At 67.3% G+C, this 19063-nt stretch overlaps 1 protein-coding gene and 2 non-coding genes across 4 annotated transcripts; all 3 read left to right on the forward strand.

Moving 5' to 3' along the window:
* The first annotated feature begins 873 nt into the window (after positions 1–873).
* EIF4G1 (eukaryotic translation initiation factor 4 gamma 1) lies at positions 874–18324 on the forward strand. Of its 2 annotated transcripts, XM_032193043.1 has the most exons (35): positions 874–943; positions 2486–2546; positions 3432–3540; positions 3632–3718; positions 4041–4073; positions 4924–4944; positions 5519–5692; positions 5967–6066; positions 7893–8005; positions 8910–9002; positions 9085–9151; positions 9436–10392; positions 11307–11395; positions 11597–11783; positions 12108–12241; positions 12468–12605; positions 12830–13003; positions 13099–13296; positions 13531–13677; positions 13777–14013; positions 14094–14198; positions 14523–14676; positions 14766–14866; positions 14961–15063; positions 15155–15257; positions 15511–15767; positions 15845–15960; positions 16099–16271; positions 16398–16523; positions 16607–16688; positions 16893–16991; positions 17090–17224; positions 17316–17397; positions 17480–17620; positions 17725–18324. In XM_032193043.1, the coding sequence occupies exons 3-35, from the start codon at positions 3466–3468 to the stop codon at positions 17904–17906; spliced, it is 4983 nt and encodes a 1660-aa protein (XP_032048934.1). In that variant the 5' UTR covers positions 874–943; positions 2486–2546; positions 3432–3465; the 3' UTR covers positions 17907–18324. The 2 variants fall into 2 exon arrangements, with proteins under 2 accessions (XP_032048934.1, XP_032048935.1); XM_032193044.1 differs by lacking the exon at positions 2486–2546.
* LOC116492799 lies at positions 11445–11523 on the forward strand. Its single transcript, XR_004253630.1, has one exon. It is a non-coding gene; the product is annotated as a small nucleolar RNA SNORD66 (small nucleolar RNA).
* On the forward strand, positions 12645–12720 carry LOC116492800. The gene has a single exon (XR_004253631.1). It is a non-coding gene; the product is annotated as a small nucleolar RNA SNORD66 (small nucleolar RNA).
* Positions 18325–19063: the final 739 nt, after the last annotated feature.

Here is a 19063-nt window from a genome sequence, read left to right on the forward strand (position 1 = left end):
ACCGTGCTCTTCTGTTTTCCCAAACCCCGCTGTGCTCTTCCCAATCCCTACTGTTGTTTTCCCAAACCTTGCCCTTGTGTTCCCAGATCCCACTGTCCTGTTCCCAAACCCCCACTGTTCTATGTTCCCAAACTCTGCCATTCTGCCTCCCAATTCCCAGTGCTGTTTTCCTAAACCCCGCTGTTCTGTTCCCAAATCCCACCCTTCTCTTTTCCCAAACCCTGCCATTCTGTATCCCAACTAGCCCACTATCCTGTATCCCAAACCCTGCCATTCTTTCCCCAAATCCCACTATCCTGCGTTCCCAAACCCTGCCATTCTTTCCCCAAATCCCACTATCCTCTGTTCCCAAACCCTGATGTTCTTTCCCCAAACCCCACTATTCTGCATTCCCAAATCCCACTGTTCTTTCCCCAAATCCCGCTGTCCTGTATCCCAAACCCTGCTGTTCTTTCCCCAAATCCCACTATCCTGCGTTCCCAAACCCTGCTGTTCTTTCCCCAAACCCCACTATTCTGCGTTCCCAAACCCCACTCTCCTGTATCCCAAACCCTGCTGTTCTTTCCCCAAACCCCACTCCTCTCTATCCTAAACTTTCACCTCTCTTTCCCCAAACCCTCCCTTTTTCTTCCCAAACTCCCCCCGGAGCCCTACCCTGCTTCCCAGCGCCATCAATTACTCGCGCCCCCCCACCCCCCCCAATTCCCGCCGGCGCGCTGGGCGTGCCCACCCCCCCCCATATCCCACGTGACCCCCCCATCACGTGCCCGGCGCGCCGGCGCCGAGCCCCGCCCCCTTTTTTTTTTTCCCCCCCCCTCCCCTCCCCTCCCCGTGGCGCGCCCGGCCCCGCCCCGCCCCCTGCGCGCGGCGCGGCCCGGAAATGGTGGTGGCGGGGCGCCGAGCTGCGGCTGCGTCGGGCCGCGCGCGCTGAAGGAGACTGAAGGTAACGGGCGGGGGCGGGGCGGGCGCGCGCGCGCCGAGGGGGGGGGGGGGGTGGTGAGTGAGGTGGGGGGGGGGGGGGCCGCTGCCGGTAACCGGTTTCCCGCGCGCGCGCCCCGCTTCCCGCGCGCGCGCCCCGCGCCTCGCGCCGCCGGGCCCCGCCGGCGCCACCACCGCCGCCGCCGCCGCCACCACGTGGGCGCCGCCCCGCTGCTGGGGTTCCGCGCACCCCCCCCCTCCCCCCTCCCTTTCCTTCCTCCTCCTCCTCTTCCTCCTCCTCCTCCTCCCGGTTGTCCCCCCGGTGCTGTGTCCCCCCCCCCCCCACGTGTGTCCCCGCCGCCGCCGCCCCGCCGCGCACGTGCTGCCGCCGCCGGGCCCCGCCGCACGTGGTGCGAGACCCCCCCCCTCCTCCCTTCCTCCTCCTCCTCCTCCTCCCTCCTCTCCCCCTCCGCCGCCTTCCTCCTCCTCCTCCTCCTCCTCCTCTTCCTCCCCGGTGCCGGTGCGCGGCGGGGCCATGGCGGCGGCCGGCAGTGACACGTGTCCTTGGCAGAGGCCGCCGCGGCGGGGGGGAGCGGCCCCGCTGGATGCGGCACCGGGCAGGGCGCCCCCACGCCGAGCCCCCTTTTCCCCCTTTTTTTTTTTATTTTTTCCCCCTTCCCCCCCCGTTAAACCACCCCCTCCCGGTAAAACCGGGCCCGTTCCGCCGCCGGCCCCTCCCCGCCCCCCCTTCCTCCGTCCCGCCCGGCCGCCAAGATGGTGCCGGAGCCCGGGGCCTGCCCGCAGCACCGGGGACACCGGGGGCACCCCCCCATCCCCCGGGGGGGGCTCACCGGGCTCTACGGGGGGGGCTGAGTCAGGCCCCGCCGGTCGGGCAGGTCCCGGGGCTGCGTCAGCCACCGGCACCGCCAGCCCCGGTGGAACCGGCTCTGAAAGCCCCGGGGCTGGGCACGGACACACGGACACAACCGGGGGGCTGCCCGGCTGGCGGCACCGGCACCGGTGGCCGAGCCTCGGTGGGCACCGAGCCGGTACCGGGAGGCACCGGGGCGAACCGGAGGGCACCGTGGCGGAGGTCGCGGGGTGCCCGTGGTGCTGCTCACCCCACGGGGCTCCCCCAAAAATCCTCAGCGGGGCCTTGGCGAGACCCCGGTGCTGCCGGGACCCCCGGTGCCCCCTTCTCCCCGTGCACCCCGGCACAGCACCGAAACCTCCCCGGCACCGGGCGGCTGCCACCACCCCTTCGCCGTGCTCCCCGTGCCCGGCACCGGGCAGCACCCAGCCTTCACGTCCCGGCTGGCGGAGCCGTACCCAAATCCCACAGCCCGGTGCCGGTGCCGTGCCCGTGGGTGGGGTTTTTGGGTGCTCCGGGGGCTGGCGGCGCTGCACTGCAGCACGCCCGGCCGGCCCGGCACAGCCTCGTGCTCCCGGCGGCCCTCTCCGCGCACCGCCAGGGCTGCAGCCTGATTTTTTTATTTTTTATTTTATTTTTTTATTATTGTTATTTTTCCCCCCCCCCCCCCCCCCTCTTTCCTCCTTTCTGTCCAAGTCACTCGGATGAAAGGTCTCTGCAGGCCCGCTCAGTCGGCCCAGGTTTTTCCCGCGGGGGGGTGAGTATCGAGCTCGGTGCCGGGGGGCCCGGCTCGCCCCGTCCCCTCCGTGCCTTTGGAGTTCCTTTTTTTTTTGGTGTGCCCCCACACCACAGCAGGATCGATCCCTGGGCTTATGGCTGAGGCTGCTTGTGAAGGCTGCAATGGGTCCGGCACCCCAAATTATAGGGGGCGGCGTGGAGGGGGGCCAGGACGCAGGGCCTGAGGATCTGGGGCCGGATCCTGCCTGCGGTGCGGGGCCACTTGTGGGGTTGCCAGCAGGCGCCGTGCGGGGTGGCGAGGTGCGCAGTGAGCTCCCCTACCCGCTATGGGGTACGGGGGACCCCTGCTGTGCTATGGGGCCGGGGGGCGCCTCCCCCCCCCCCCCTTCCTGCCCGGGCGGCCTTTGCCCTGGGGCGGGGAGCGCGGCACCGGGTGCCAAGTCCCTCCCGGGTCCCGGCCGGCGTCGGGCGGGCAGGGCACGAGGGTGCCAGCCCCATGGGGCCGCGTCCCCGCGGGCAGGAGCGGTGGCGGCGGCGTGGGGACGGGACGGGATGGGACGGGACGTGGGAGCTGCTCCCTGCCCTCCCCGGTAGGCGTTTTGCGGCGGGGACCCATTGCCACCGGCAGGAACAGGTTGGGCCGGCCGGGGGAAGCGTTTTGTAGGTCAGCCGGGGTGGAGCCGGGTAGGGGCTGACGTTTGGGGTGCCCCGCTGTCAGCCCCGGCCCCCCGCAGCCGGGTGGTCACCGGCGGTGGGTGCCTCGTCCTCCCGTCACCCCGTGCCCGTGCTGCGGTCTGTCGGCACCGCTTTGACCCCCGTTGGGGTTTAGGGGCTGGGTTTGCCCCCCTTTTTATAGGGGCTGGTGCGGATAGGAGGTGCTGAGGGTATGGTCCTGTGCCCGCAGATAGCGAGGGGACCCTTATGTCCAACCCCATGAAATGAACAAAGCTCCACAGCCCACAGGAGGAGCCCCGACAGCCCCGCACCCTGCCCCTTCTCCCGGACTTCCACAGGTAAAGCCCCTCCGGCAGCTTTTTGGGGTCGGCTCTGCCCTCCCCTGCTGGGGATTGGGGCCGTGGTGCCGACCCCGTTCCCTCCCTGCAGTCGACGTTCCCACCTGCTCAGACGGCACCTGTGGTTTTTAACCCGGCACCGACCTCACAAATGAATACGCCTTCCCAGCCGCGACAGGTAAGGGGTTTGCCCTGGGAATTAAGGGGTTTAGGGGTTTTGGGGGGGCTCCTCAGCACCCCACGCACCTCTCCGGCGACCACAGCGATGCCGGGAGGCACCGGGGGGCACCAGGAGCCTGCTCCTGCCCTATGGGGCCCTTGCGCGTCTGCGAGGGGGGGATTGTGCCCCAAATCTCCGTGGTGCTGCTCAGTTTTGGGGTCTCACCCCTCCCTCCCGGCCACGGGGTGCGGGGGGACGGCTGGTGGCGGGGCTGGCAGCGAGTGACCGCTCTTCTCTCCTTCCTCCCCGTCCCCTGCCCCTCGCTCTCCTCCTCTCTCAGTTTCCAGCGGGGCCTCGTGCTATTCACCAGCAGGTACTAACCAGCCCCTGCCCCGCATGCTGCGCGCCCGGCACCGCACGGAAACCCCCCCCCGGGGAACGAGGAGCGAGGGGGGAGCTGCGCCGAGCCCCCCGGGGTTGGGCAGGCTGGGGATACGGGGGGGGCTCCCTCTCATTTTGGGGGGTTTCCCTGCGGCGTCTCCGAGCTCTTGCATGCGGCCGTGCCTGCGCTGACCCCGGCCTCTCCTCCTGCCTCTGCCTTCCTCTTCCTCCTCCTCCTCTTCCTCTTCTTCCTCCTCTGTCTCTTTCTTCGGGGGTCTCCCAAAGCCGTGGTGCTCCCCGGGGTGTCCCCATGCCCTGCTGCTGGCCTGTCCCTACCCAAACAGCACCCGAACAGCACCTGGGGGGGGTTGTGCCGTGCCCCCAGTGCCCCCCAGAGGTTGTGGTGGTGCTGGGACCCCCCCAAGCTGCGTCCTCGAGACCCATGGGGGTGTCTGGGTGCGCCCCCCCGATCCTGCCCGTGTCCGTCCCCCCCTTATACCCCTCTGGGAGCACAACCTGGGCCTTCATCGGCCTGGGGGGGGGGCTGCTGGGGACAGGCCTGGCCGTGTCCCCCCCCTGCGCTGGGGGGGGGGCCGGCAGGGATTTGGGGTGCCCCAGAACGAGTGGGTTTGGGACAAACCAGCACGGTTTGGGACACGGGCACGGGGCCGGGGGCTCCCCGCCGTCCTCTTTGTGCCCGTCCCCTCCCCGCACGCACCGACCCCGAGCAGGGGGGCTCCCCGGGGGGGGGGTCTTTCCCCGTCCCGCAGCCCCGCAGCCCCCGTGGCAGCAGGTAACCGCTCTCTCTCTCTTTCCCCTCTCCCCCGTGCGCTCGCTCTCAGGGCGGATTCAGGTCTCTCCAGGTAACGCTTCCCCCTCACCCTACCCGTGGCTGGGGAGGGGACACCCCCCCCCCCACAAACAGGCCCTTCCTCAGCGGGGACAGCACCCCAGAGACGCACTAAACCCCTTCAGCACCCCCTAAACCCGGCATAACCCTACCGGGAAGAGGAAGAGGAGGAAGAGGAGGAGGGAGGGGGAGGCCGAAGGGGAGCGGGGCAGGACTACAGGTCCCGGCAGTCCCCGCGAGCGCCGGCCCCGCTGCGAGGCACGCCGGGACCCCAGCTGCTGCGTGCGGCCGTGGCCGGGGCTGCGGGCGCTGCCGGCCCCGTGGGGCTGGGAGTGGGGCAGCGCCGGGCATGAGCTGGGGCGGATGGAGCCAGGCGGCCCCCCAGGTACGCGGGGGGGGACGTGGGGGGCACGATCCGTCCCCATAAAGGGGAGTTCAAGGGGTGCTGCCCGCTCCCAATCCCCGCCCGGCGCCGCTCGCCGTGCCCCGGGGTGGGGTTTTTATGGGGTGAGGGGGTGCCGGTGCCGCGTCCTGAGGTTGTGTGTCCCCCCCCCCCTCCCCAATTTGTCTCCCCCCCCCCCCTGCAGCATTTCTACCAGAACAGGGCCCAGCCTCCCGCCAGCGCGTCCCGCGTGCAGAGCAACACGACGGCCCGGCCCGGCCCGCCCACCCATGTCTATCCAGCCGCTTCCCAGGTGATGATGATCCCCTCCCAGATATCCTACACGCCTTCCCAAGGAGCCTACTACATCCCCGGACAGGTGAGGGATTGGGGTTTTGGGGTGGGGGGCGCGGGGATGTTGCTTGGGGTCGGAGATGTTTGTTTTATGGGGTGGAAGGGGTCCCGGGGTTCCCCGAGCTCCCGCTGACCCTATTGGGGTGTTCCCATCTCGGCATGGAGGCTGCAGGCGGTGCTGCCCCACAACCCGTTTGGGGTGCCACGGGCAGCTCCCCCATTTGTGGTTTGGGGGTTTTGGGGTCTGCCTGCGTCCTGCGGGGCCATAACCAGCCTTTTCTTCTTGTCCCCTGCTGTAGGGTCGCTCCACGTACGTCGTCCCGACCCAGCAGTACCCGGTGCAGCCCGGCGCCCCTAGTTTTTACCCTGGAGCCAGCCCCACAGAATTTGGGACTTACGGTACAGATCGGGGGGGGGTTGCTTTGCTCACCACCACTGCTCTGTCCGCAGCACCCTGCCCCTTGGTCCCCCGAGCCCCCCCCAGTTTGTGGGCTGAGCACAGACCCCTCCACCCCCCCCAGGGCTCAGTGAGTACCTATTAACACCCTACAAACCTCTTTGGGGCGCAGGGGGCGTCCTGCATCTCCCAGCCCAGCCCCAAAAGCCCTGCCTCGCGTCCCACCCCTCCACCCGCCTCCCCCCGTTCCCAAATCGGGGCCGATTAATATTTAACCACAGGCCAGACTTTATCCCTTTCTCCCCCCCCCGGCTCCCCGGGAAGGCAGCGACCAGTTATTGGGATCTCGCCCCCCTCCCCAAGCCAGCCGCAGCCCCCCAGGAGCGGGGCAGCGGGGTCGGGGGGGTGGCTATGGGGCCGTGGGGCTGTGGGGCCGGGGTCTGGGCAGCGGCTGCTCCGTGCCTGCCCCCTCCCGGAGCCGGGGAGCGGTGTTGGAAGCAGCCCCCCCGTTTTTTTTTTTTTTTTCCTCCCCCCCTTCCTCCCCGCTCGCATGTGGCCGGCCGGGCTGTGACTATATTTAGGCTTGGTCCGTCCCGGGAGGCCCGGCACACGCAGAAATGTGAGCCCAGGCCTCCGGCCCGGCCCCGGCACGGCAGCAAAAGCGAAGCGGGGCGGAGATGGGTTTCTCCTGAGCCAGGTACGTGCCCGTCCTGCCTCCCCCCGAGACCCCGCAGCCCCTCGGAGCGAGGAGGAGGAGGAGGAGGAGGCAGCGCTCAGAGCTGGCTGCGCCTCCGTGCTCGGAGCTGGGGCATCCCGCGGGAGCCCTGGGGTGGTTTTGTCCCCCCGCCTGCATTTTTGGGGTCCCCTCCTTCTTCTGGTTTTGGGGTGCGAGGCTTTTTTGGTGCCCCTGCTCCCCCAGCCTGGCCCTGGGGTCCTCCCCGCAACCCCACAGCTTCCCCGAGGTGCTGCCCCGACCGCGTGCTGCCTCCTGCCCGTGGGGTCCCCCCAAGCTTCCCTCTCCCTCCCGCTGCCCCCCCAGCAGCTGGGCTGGCCCCAAAACCCTCCTGGGCAGGGGAGGGGTGCCCGGCACGGGGCTGGGGCATCTCTGAGCGAGCTTCGGGCTCGGCACAGCCGGGAAAGTGCTGGAGCTGGGAGGAGGCCAGGGCCCAGCTGCCCCTGTCCCTCCCCGTGCCGGCGTCCCTGTCGCAGTCGCTCCCTGCCCGGCCCTCCCGTGCTGTGGGGGGGATGCTCGTGGATCCTTTGGGATGGAAGCTGCAGCTTTTAGGGGCTGTGCCAAGCCTGGAGCGGGGCCCAGCTCTGCCTCCAGCCCCCCGGCAGCACTATGGGGTCCCAGCGGGGTGCCCGAGCCCCCCGGGGCCGGGCTGCGAATGAATGGAGGGTGCGGACGGGGCTGCACGGAGCCGCCCTGGGGCTGCTGCTGCTGGCTCGGGGGAGATAAGGGACGAAGGGACGGGGCAGGAAGGCAGCCAGCCGCCCGCTGAGCTGTGGCTCCCGTGCCCAGCCATGGCCCAGCGTCCCGGAGGGGCCGGTGGGCACGCGGCGAGCGCCCGTGGGGCGCGGGCTGGGCGTGGGGGCGGCGCGGGGACGCCGTGCCTCACTCTGCCTCACGGGGAAGGAATTCGGGCGGGCCTGTCGGGCGGGTTGGGGTGAAGCCGAAGCCGGCCCCGATGCTACCGGGGTTCGCTGGAGGGAGGTGTGGGTTCCCCGCAGCTCTCGGCAGCCCCCCTCGTGTTTTGGGGAGCGGGTTCGGTGGGGCCGGCGGGGCGCTGCCGCTGACGCTCTTCTCCTCTCCTCTCCTCTCCGCCAGCAGGGGCTTACTACCCGGCCCAGGGGGTGCAGCAGTTCCCGGCGGGGGTCCCCACTGCCCAGGTCATCGTCAGCCAGCAGCCGCCGATCCCCCCAAAACGAGAACGCAAGACGGTAAGGAGCCAGCCCCGTGCCTGCGGGGATGGAGACGGAGACGGGGACGGGGACGGGGACGGTGCCGTGCGGGAGGAGCGCGGTGCCGCGGCCCCGTGCCGGGGGGCTCGGCGGGGGCCGGCGACCTTGGGCGTCCCGGCGGGCGGCGTTGTGCTGAGTCACGGCTCCCGGGGGGGCGGGGGTGCCGCGGCTGCCAACTGCTGTCTGCTCCCGGAGATGCCGGCGCTCGGAGGCCTCGCGCGGGGCCTATTTATAGCGGGGAGGCGAGCGGCCGCACGCCCGGCTTGGGGAGGGGGGGGAGCAGGAGGTGCTGCCGGGCCCGGGGGTGCTGATGGAGGGGTGTCAGAGCCCCCCCCCAGGCTGTGCGCTCCCGCTGGGTGTGTTTGGGGTGGGGAGAGGGAGAGCTTTGGGGTTCCTCTGTGCCTTGAAATGGGGTCCTGGAGCTGTGTGTCGTGCCCGTGCGCCCTGCAGCGCGGTGCTGCCGTGCCATGGCAAAGCTGTGGCTGTTTGTGGGGTGCCCGCAGCCCGGGGTCCCCCAGACCCTGGAGATAATGCCCAAACCGGTGCCTGGGACACCCCAAAACGGCTGGGAACATCCCACTGGCTCTGGCTGCCTGGCATGGTGCCTTTTGAGGCTCGCCCTGCCCTGTAGTGTCCCTTCCTGCTGGGCATGGGGGCAGGCACCCCTCTGCAGGGCGCTGTGCCCCCCTGGGGGGGAGATGGCACCCACTGGTGTCCCTGAGCTGTTGTCAGGGCTGGTGTGGTGCTGGATGAGCCTCTGGCCTCTCTGCTCCGAGAAGGGGCTGTCCTGGGGGTGTCAGGCCCAGGGAAAGGGGGAGGCGCTGGGTGCTGTGCCCCCCACCCCACTGACACTTCCCCTCTCTCTGCTCTGACCCCTGGGCAGATCCGGATACGAGACCCCAACCAAGGCGGCAAAGACATCACTGAAGAAATCATGTCCGGAGCGAGGACCTCATCTACCCCCACCCCTCCACAGGTCAGCGGGACCCCGTTTCCCCGCTGGGGTGTACGGGAGGTGCCCGGGGCCCCAGTTAACACCTCCCTGCTTGCACCCCTAGGCTGGAAGCGGTTTGGAGCCCCAGGCCAACGGAGAGACCCCTCATGTAGCAGTTATTATCCGGCCAGGTACGTGTGTGTGCTTGGGGGGGGCTGTGCGGGGCGTGCAGCCAGTTCACCTGGGGTCTTTCCCTAGACGTGGGGACCAGCGACCCCACTGTTGGACCCAGGAGAATTTTTGGGGGCTGCCTTTGCTCGCCCTGAGCATCAAAGGACCCGCGTTGTCCCTGTGCCATCTTTATCAGCTTGGTGCGGGTTGGCACATCCGTCCCTTCCCTTCCTGCTGGGACCTGGAGGGGGTCAGGGCGCAGCAGGGACCGGAGCCCCCCCCGTTAACACCCCATCTTTTGCAGATGACCGCCCGAAGCCCGCGCTGGTGGTGAGCAAGCCCGTCTCCCTGGAGCCCAGCAAGTCGGCGTCGCCGTCGCCTCCCCCTCCCCTCATCCCCGAGGCGGAGCCCGTGGTGCTCTCGGACGTGACGCTGGTGCCCATGGAGCCCCCCGGGGATGCGGACACTAAAGTGGAGCAGGGCGAGGCGCCGCCCGACCCGCACCAGACGTTTAGCGCCATCACTACAGTGCCAGGGGCCGGGGAGCTGCCCCTCGCGCCCCAGCCCGACACGGACACGGCGGCCGCGGCGGAGGAGGAGGAGGAAGGGGTGGTGGAGGTGGAGGAGGAGGAGGAGGAAGAAGAGGAGGAGGAAGAAGCCGCCGTTCCCCTCCCGGAGCCCACCCCGCAGGCGCCTGTGCCAGCCGAGGTGCCGCCGGCACCCGTGTCCCCCCCGCTGCCAGCCGTGCCCCCGGTGCCGGCCGCGCCGTCGCCGCCGCCCGTCGTCCCGCAGGCCCCCGAAGCGCCCGCCAAGCCCGCCTCCCCCAGCCCCCCGCCGCCCCGGGAAGAGCCCTGCCCCGAGCCCGGCGCCCCGGAGCCCTCCGCCGAGGCTAATGGGGTTTTAGAGGAGTTGCCCGAACCCCTCCCCGAGGCGCCCGTGTGCCAGCCGGTGCCCGGAGCCGGAGCCGTGCCTGTGCCGGAGCCCGTCCCGGTGCCCGCCCCGGCTTCCCCCGTCGCCCAGCCCGAGGAGCTGCCCCTGCCTAATGGGGTGGAGGGCGCCAGCAAAGCGGAGCCGGGTGAGGAGCAGCCCGAGTCGGACGTCAGCCCCATTTCGGAGCCCGAGGAGCCGGCCCAGCCCGGCACCCCCACCTCCCCCGTGGCGGAGGAGGAGGAGGAGGAGAGCGAAGGCCCCGCCGAGGCCCAGGAGCGGAGCTCGAGCCCGGCCCCTGCCCCTTCGCAGAGCTTGGAGGCGACCGTGCAAGGTTCAGGATGCTGGGTTGGGGTTGTGGGGTGCCCCAGTGGGGTGCCAGGCACGTGGGGATTGGGTGCCGGGTGGGGGAGAGGTCCGGGAGCGCACCCAGATGGGGTGCAGGATCGTAGGGTGTGTGTTTGGGGGCGTCCTGGCTCACGAGGGGATGGGGCACGGTGGATGTGTACGGGGTGCCTCAGGTGGGGGCGTGTGTGGGGTATCGGGGGGCTATTTGAGGCCGTCCCGAGCCATCTGGGGGCATGGGGAGGATGTGGGATGTGTGCCATGCACAGGGGGAGATGTGCTTCGGGGGGACCCTGAGATTATGGGGTGTTTGTTCTGCGTGGGCACGTGGGAAGCACGCGGGGACCCCGGTGGAAATCGGGGAGCCGTGGGCTTGTGGTGCGGGGGGAAAGATGTTCCCTGTGATGTGTTTATTTTTTGAAGCGCTCGGCACAGGTGTGTGACTGCTCATGGGGTGCCCTGGTGCTGGGCGGGGGCGGTGATTTATGGGGTGTCTCCGTGCTGAGCACCCTGTGGGGTGCCAGGAGGGGATCGGGCGTCGTGGGCGCACCGTGCCCGGAGAGAGGGGTGGATAGGGGGTGTCACCATAAGGGACACCCTGCACGGGGACAGAGGTGCCACGAGGAGCCTGGGGGCTAGGGCAGGCTGTGGATGCGGTGCCACAGCGAGGAGGGGGCAGTGGAGCGGGTGGGGGGCCCTGTGCACGGTGTGGGGGGGACGTGTAGGGCCAGCAGGGCTGCGGGTGGGCACCGAGCATATTTGGGGACGGGCTGTGCCATGGAGCAGTGGGACCGTGTCCCCATGAGCCCGTTGGTGTTACTGGGGCCTCGCTGGTGCCCTTGGGGTGTTTGGGGGGGGACACTACATGGGTGCCCACCCCTCACATCCCTGCCCCCCCGCCAGTCGCCGTGTCGGTGCCAAAGAAGAAGCGAAGGATGAAGGAGCTGAACAAGAAGGAGGCGGTGGGCGACCTGCTGGATGCCTTCAAGGAGGTGAGCGTCCCCAGGCAGCCAGGGGGGGTGGCCCCCACGTCCCGGCCCCTCTTCGTGATGAGCTCTGCTTTGTGCCGTCGTGTCTGGGCCACTGATGCTCCGTGATGGTGATGAGCGTCTGACGGGGACGGGACGGGCCTGGTGTGGGGTGGAGGGGACGGGATCGGCCCCGCAGCGTGACCGCTGCCCCTTCCCGTGCAGTCGCAGATCAGTGACAGTGCCTCGGAGGCAGAAAACAAGCCTCCCCCGGCCGCCCCTGCCCGGGAAACGGAGGACACGGCCCCCGCCCGGCCCCAGGAGGAGTCGGAGGAGACGTGGGAAGAGAAGGAGGACAAGCTGGCCCCGGAGAAGGGCAAGGCAGGGGAGCAGAAGTACCGCTACAAGGAAGGTGAGCTGCGCCTCGGCCCCACGCACCCGCAGGGAGCCAGCACCCCGGGGTGCAGTGGTGGGGAGGGTGGCAGGATCCAGCTGCCCTCAACCTCACACGTTCCTCTCGTCTCGTCCCCAAACCTGGCACGGGGTAGGGGACACCTCTGTCCCCTGTGCAGGAGGCAGGGAGCTGGTGCCATCAGGCTTTGCATCTAACCAAGCAGGCTGGTGCTCACAGTTTGCCAGCCCGGGGCAGCTCCGTAGCTGTCGGGATCCCACCTCGCTGCTCCCCAGGGAAGGCACGGGGCCGCATGATGATTTCCCTTTTTTCTCCCTGCCTCAGAGCAATGGAAACCCTTGAACCCCGAGGAGAAGAAACGATACGACCGCGAGTTCCTGCTGGGCTTCCAGTTCATCTTCGCCAGCATGCAGAAACCCGAGGGGCTGCCCCAGATCACCGACGTGGTGCTGGACAAGGTTGGTGCGGTCCTGGGAAGAGGGGTACTGGGGGGGGGGGGGCGGGCAGGGCTGGGCTGGGCTGGGCAGGGACCCGTGGCCGTGCCCTGGGTCCTGCTGCAGCGAGCCTCGTGCGTGAGCAGAGCCCGGGGGGGGCACTGCTGGGGGCTTTTTTTCCAGTTCCTCGTCCCGGCGCTGAGGCTGGGGGATGGATCCATCCCGCTCCTCTGCCCCCGGGCATCCTCAGCCCTGTGTACCTTCGCAGGCCAACAAAACCCCGCTGCGGGCGCTCGACCCCATCCGCCTGAGCGGCATGAACTGCAGCCCCGACTTCACCCCCTCCTTCGCCAACCTCGGCCGGCCCGTCATGGGCAACCGGGGCCTGGTGAGTACCCGTCCCGCTCCTCCTTGCTCCCCCGCTGCCTGTCGGTGATGATCCAGCCGTCGAGCTGCTGTGTCTGGGCCACTGATGTCCGTGATGGAGCTGAGGATCTGAGCCAGGCGCGCGGTGGCCGCTCCCGTCCCCGTCCCGAGGGGTTGGAGCAGAGAGATGAGTTTTTTTTTTGTTGTTTTTTTGTTTTTTTTTGTTTTTTTTTCTCCCCGTGCCAGCCCTCAGGCTTGGGGCCGCGCCGCTCCCAGCAGAGCCAGAGGAAGGAGCCTCGGAAAATCATCGCCACCGTGTCCCTCAACGAGGACGTCAAGCTGAACAAGGCCGAGAAGGCCTGGAAACCCAGCAGCAAGCGTGCCTCCGAGGAGGAGGATCCCGAGAACATCAAGACGCAGGTATTGAGTCTACTGGGAGCCGGGGCGGGCGGGCAACGAGCCCGGTGCCCTCAGGGGGATGGCATCCCCCCTTGCTGACCCCGTTGTCCCTGCAGGAACTGCTCCGCCGCGTCCGCAGCATCCTCAACAAGCTGACGCCCCAGATGTTCCAGCAGCTGATGAAGCAGGTGATGGAGCTGTCCATCGACACGGAGGAGCGGCTCAAGGGCGTCATCGACCTCGTCTTCGAGAAGGCCATCTCGGAGCCAAACTTCTCTGTTGCCTATGCTAACATGTGCCGTTGCCTTATGGGGGTGAGCGGGGCCTGGGGGGCTCTGGTCTTGGCTGGTGGGGGTTTGTGGAGGGGCTGTTGGTGAGGGTAGGTTGTTAATGCCTCTGTACGATGGGGAATTCATCGGTAAGGTGAGGAAAACGGGGCGTGCAGCTGCAGGGTTGAACCCGGAGTCGTGGCACGGAGGTGTAGGATGGGTTTTTCCCTGCTGGCTGTGTGGGGAAGGCAGCACTCATGCTCTCCGCTCTTCCCACAGCTCAAAGTGCCCACGACAGACAAGCCCACGGTGACTGTGAACTTCCGCAAGCTGCTGCTCAACCGCTGCCAGAAGGAGTTTGAGAAGGACAAGGACGACGACGAGATCTTCGAGAAGCGGCAGAAGGAGATGGACGACGCCAGCGCCGTGAGTTGGGGCCTGGGCACGGGGGTGGGCTGCAGCTGTTGGGGGCTGCCACGGTGGGGCTGGGGGCTCTGAGCTGACCCCCCCCCGTGCCCCCCGCAGCCCGAGGAGAAGGCCCGCATGAAGGACGAGCTGGAGGAGGCGCGGGACAAGGCCCGCCGGCGGTCCCTGGGCAACATCAAGTTCATCGGCGAGCTCTTCAAGCTGAAGATGCTGACGGAGGCCATCATGCACGACTGCGTGGTGAAGCTGCTGAAAAACCACGACGAGGAGTCTCTCGAGTGCCTTTGCCGCCTGCTTACCACCATCGGCAAGGACTTGGACTTTGAGAAGGCCAAGGTACTCCCTGCCCTGCCCTGCCCTGCCCTGCCCTGCCCTGCCCCTAGCAGGGATGTGACCGTGCCTCTGTCCCCCTGCAGCCCAGGATGGACCAGTACTTCAACCAGATGGAGAAGATCATCAAAGAGAAGAAGACGTCATCCCGAATCCGTTTTATGCTACAGGATGTAATCGACCTCAGGCAGGTAAGGCACGGGGCCGGCTGTCCCCTCTGCCGTTGGTGTCCTCCGGGTGCCAGCACCCCGCTGGGGACACGGAGGTGGGTACGTGAGCCCCGGAGACACCATGCTACACCCCGGCCCTTGGGTAGCATGGCAGCGGTAGGGGGCACACAGTAACTGGCAGCTGTTTAATGCAGAGGAGCTCCTCCAACAGAGCCCTCGAGCGCCAAAAGCTGCCACAGTCCGCGGGGAGCTGTGGTGGCTGCGGTGGGCTTCGGGGGCTGGATGGAGAGGAAGGGGGGGGACGGCCTCTGAGTGCCCCCTTCCCTCCTCCCCGTCCCTCTGCAGCACAGCTGGGTGCCGCGGCGAGGAGACCAGGGCCCCAAAACCATCGACCAGATCCACAAGGAGGCGGAGATGGAGGAGCATCGGGAACACATCAAAGTGCAGCAGCTGATGTCGAAGGACAAGAGGAGAGGACCGCCCGGGCCGTCCTCCAGCAGTGAGTGCTCGAGCTGCGGGTGCGGGCTGCTCCTTCTGGGCTCGAATCGAGGCCGGGCTGTGCCTGACTCCTGTGCCCTCGGTGCCCAGGTGGACGCAGCAGCCTGGTCGCGGATGACGGCTGGAACACGGTGCCCATCAGCAAGGGCAACCGGCCCATCGACACCAGCCGGCTAACCAAGATCACCAAGGTGAGGGCGGCTGATCCAGGCCGGATCCTGCCCCCCTGGGCACGGTGCTGGGCTCGCAGCCGAGCCTTTTTTTTGACCCTCTTTCTGCCCGCAGCCTGGATCGATCGACTCCAACAACCAGCTCTTTGCGCCGGGCGGGAGGCTGAGCTGGGGCAAAGGCAGCAGCGGGGGGTCAGGCGCCAAGCCGGCCGACTCAGGTAGGAGGCGTGGGGCTGGGATCCTCCCCCTGGCAGTTCCTGCACCCGGGGACGTGCCGAACTCTGAGAACTCCCCTCTTTTCACGCCCAGCATCTGATTCAGGGCGACCGGCCACCAGTACCTTGAACCGCTTCTCAGCGCTCCAGCAGTCCGCCCCTGCCGACAGCCTGGAGTCCCGTCGCGTGGTGCAGAGGTGAGCGTGCTGCCCCGTGGGCTGGGGTGGGTGCAGGGCAGGGAAAAACCCCCCAAATGGGGCAGGGGATGTGCAGACAGCAGGCTCTGCCTAGGCTGGAATCATCCTGCGAGGGCAGTCGAGTCCTCGAGGAGGCGCTGGGGAGGGCTGGGGATTGGGGTGAGACTGCCTGGCCTCGTGTAGCTCCGCGGGTTGGGGTCAGGGCGGGTGGCAGTGCCTCTCTTCACCTCGCCTCCTTCCTCCTCCCGCCCAGGAGCAGCTCCAGCCGCGACAGGTCAGAAAAGGCCGGGGACAGAGGGGACCGGGAGTCGCGTTCGGAGAAGAGCGGCGACCGCCTGGAGCGCCCCGAGCGGGGGGAGCGGGGCGAGAGGAACAGGTCCGCCCTCACCAAGAGGAGCTTCAGCAAGGAGACGGAGGACAGGAGCAGGGAACGGGAGAAGCAGGGCGGCCCCGAGGCCGTGCGCAAGGCTGCTAGCATGACGGAGGAACGGGACCGGAGCCGAGAGCCCGGTGAGTTGGGGAGGATTTTGGAAGGGTCCTCGGGGGTCTGGGTGCCGGGCAGCGCCTGATCCTCGTGCTCCCCGCAGTTAAACAAGAGCCAGCAGCTCCCGCAGCATCGCCCAAGCCCACGCTGTCAGAAGAGGAGCTGGAGAAGAAATCCAAGGCGATCATAGAGGAATATCTGCACATCAATGACATGAAGGTGAGAGCCGCGGGTGGCCGGGCGCAGCACCCTAAGGCACCCCGTAGGATGCCATCCGCTCCCCCAGGCAGTGGTGCCGGGGTGAGGAGGGGGAGCTGGGGCTGTCATGGGACGGCGCTGACCCTAATGTTCCCACAGGAGGCCCTGCAGTGCGTGCAGGAGCTGGGCAGTCCCTCCTTGCTCTACGTTTTCGTGCGGAACGGCATCGAGTCCACGCTGGAGAGGAGCACGATCTCCCGCGAGCACATGGGCGTCCTGCTGTGCCACCTGGTGAAGGCGGGCACGCTCTCCAAGGAGCAGTACTACAAAGGGTGAGGGAGACCCGGGCAGCCCCCTGGCTTTAAATCCATCCCAGAGACCTGGCGAGGCTCCTCCCAGCCGGAGGGCACGGAGCCTGCTGGATCCCAGCTGGATCCCAACCTTCCTTCGCCCTGCAGGCTGCGGGAGATCCTGGAGATCGCCGAGGACATGGAGATCGACATCCCGCACATCTGGCTGTACCTGGCCGAGCTCATCACGCCCATCCTGCAGGAGGAAGGCATCCCCATGGAGGAGCTGTTCAGGTGAGGGCTGCGGGGCTTTTTTTGGGGTCCTGGAGGGGTTCCCGGGGGCACGTCTAACAGCCCCTGCTGCTTGCGCCCCGCAGGGAGATAACGAAACCCCTGGTGCCCATCGGGAAGGCCACCACGCTGCTGGTCGAGGTGCTGGGCTTGTTGTGCAAGGGCATGGTAAGTGTGGGGTGCTCGTGGAGCTGCCAGCTCATGGGTTTGGGGGCTGGAAACCTTCCTAAGGGGGGGTTAGCAGGGTTGGGGGTCAAACCCCTCTGCATCTGGGGGCCTGGCAGTGCCCCTTGGTGCGTCGGGGAGCCGGGGGCAGCCGGTTGTGGGGTGGGGAGCAGCAGCACCCGGGGCTGACTGTGGGTTTTCTCGCAGAGCCAGAAGACCGCAGGCAAGCTGTGGCGGGATGGGGGCCTGAGCTGGAAGGAATTCCTGCCCGAGGACCAGGATGTCAACAAATTTGTCACAGAGCAGGTGAGGGGCCGCGTGGGGACCCCCGGCCCCGCTGTTGGCGGCGTGGCGTTCCCCTCGTGCTGCCCGTGACGGGTTTTCTCTCCCCCCTGCTCCCCCAGAAATTGGAGTACACGATGGGGGACAGCTCGGACACGCCGAGCTGCAAGGAGCTGACCTCAGAGGAGCTGTGCAAGCAAATGGACAAACTGCTGAAGGAGAACCCGAACAACCAAAGAATATACGACTGGATCGAGGTCAGGGCTGCGGGCAGGACGCCCACGGGGGCACCCGGGGGCACCCTGCTGGCTCGGCCCCCTCTTATATCCCCTCTCATCCCTCCCGCAGGCCAACCTGAGCGAGGAGCAGGTCTCATCCAACATGTTTATCAGGGCCCTGATGACGTCCGTGTGCCATTCAGCCATCGTCTGTGAGTGGGGCTGACGCTGGGGTCACTTAGGGGCCACGGGGGGGTGTCGCTGCCCGTCCCTCACACCTCTCCCGTCCCGCAGTTGAGAACCCGTACCGCGTCGACGCCATGGTCATCCGCAACCGGGCCAAGCTGCTGCAGAAGTACATGCGGGACGAGCAGAAGGAGCTCCAGGCGCTCTACGCCCTGCAGGCCTTGGTGGTGAAGCTGGAGCAGCCTCCCAGTGAGTGGCGGGGGGGGTGGCAGGCGCGTCCCTGTCACTACGGGGTGGGTGGATGGATGGGTGGCTGGGGAATGACACGGATCCCTTTATCCCCCCCCCCCCAGACCTGCTGCGGATGTTCTTCGATGCCCTCTACGACGAGGACGTCATCAAGGAGGAGGCCTTCTACAAGTGGGAGTCGAGCAAGGACCTGTCGGAGCAGCAGGGCAAGGGGGTGGCCCTCAAGTCGGTGACGGCGTTCTTCACCTGGCTGCGGGAAGCCGAGGATGAGTCGGATAACAACTGAGAGCCTGTGAGGAGGAGGAGGAGGAGGAAGGGGGGAGAGAGAGAGAAGGGGGGGGCACCCCCGGGTGCGACTCCATCCCCTCCCGGCCCTGACCCCCTGGACTTGCTCTCACGCTGGGGTCGGGGGCCCCGCTGCGCCCCCCCTCTCGTTTTATTGCTCCTCTCCCTCCTCCCCCCGCCCCAGTTCCGTACTGGTTCCGTACTGGTTCCGTACTGGTTTGTCACGGTGATAACGGATGGATGCTGACGGAGGTGGGTGGCACTGGGGGGCCGCTCCGGGGCCCTCCTTTTACCCCCCCCTCTCCCAGCCACGGGCACCCTGGGGCACCGGGAGCGGGGCCGAGCACCCCCAGGCTCACGTCACGGGGAGGGGGGACGGGACGGGGCCACGCTCACCCCCCCCCTCCTCTCCCTCCTCCTCTTCCTCCTCCCCACCTCTTGCTGAAATATAGAGATATATATATATATAAACTTATTAAATTTGGTTTGGGGACAGGAGTGTGATTTCTCCCCCTCCCCTGTCCCCCCCTATTCCTCCATCACTGCCTGGAGCCCCCCCACCCCCCGAAGGTTTTTTATTTTAAATAGAAATCATTCCCCCCCCCGCCCCAGCTCCTGCTATGACACCTTGGGGGGGGGTGCCGGGGAGGAGGGGGGGGCGACCCCTTCCCTCGGGGCCAGGCTGAGTCCCTGCCCCCCCCCCCAGAGCCCCCAGCCCCCCCTCCAAAAACGTTCAAGGCCACAATTGGGCAAGCGACGGGGCGGCCCCGCATCCGCGTCCCCTGTATTTATAGAGCGCCGGATGTGACGAGCCGCACGTGTAATTATTAAAACAAGGATTCAATTACTGGTCACGTGAATTTGTAAATAATTATTATTTTTTTTTTTTTTTTTGCCTTTTTTTTTTCTTTTTTTTTTCTTTTTTTTTTTTTCTTTTTTTTTTTTCTTTATGGAGTATTTAATTGAAGATTTAAAAAAAAAAAAAAAAAAAAAAAAAGGCATCTTTTCACCTTAAAAACTGGAAATAAAAGAACATTGCTAAATAACGCGCCCCCGTGTGCCGCTCTTGCCGCCCGGCCCTGCGCCCCTCTCGTCCCGTGTCCCTTGGGCTGGCAGGGGGGGGGTGCCAGGCAGGGGCACCCCGAGGCAGACGGTAGG

The sequence above is a fragment of the Aythya fuligula genome, chromosome 9, assembly GCF_009819795.1.
Source record: "Aythya fuligula isolate bAytFul2 chromosome 9, bAytFul2.pri, whole genome shotgun sequence".
In the NCBI taxonomy this organism is placed as follows: Eukaryota; Metazoa; Chordata; class Aves; order Anseriformes; family Anatidae; genus Aythya; species Aythya fuligula.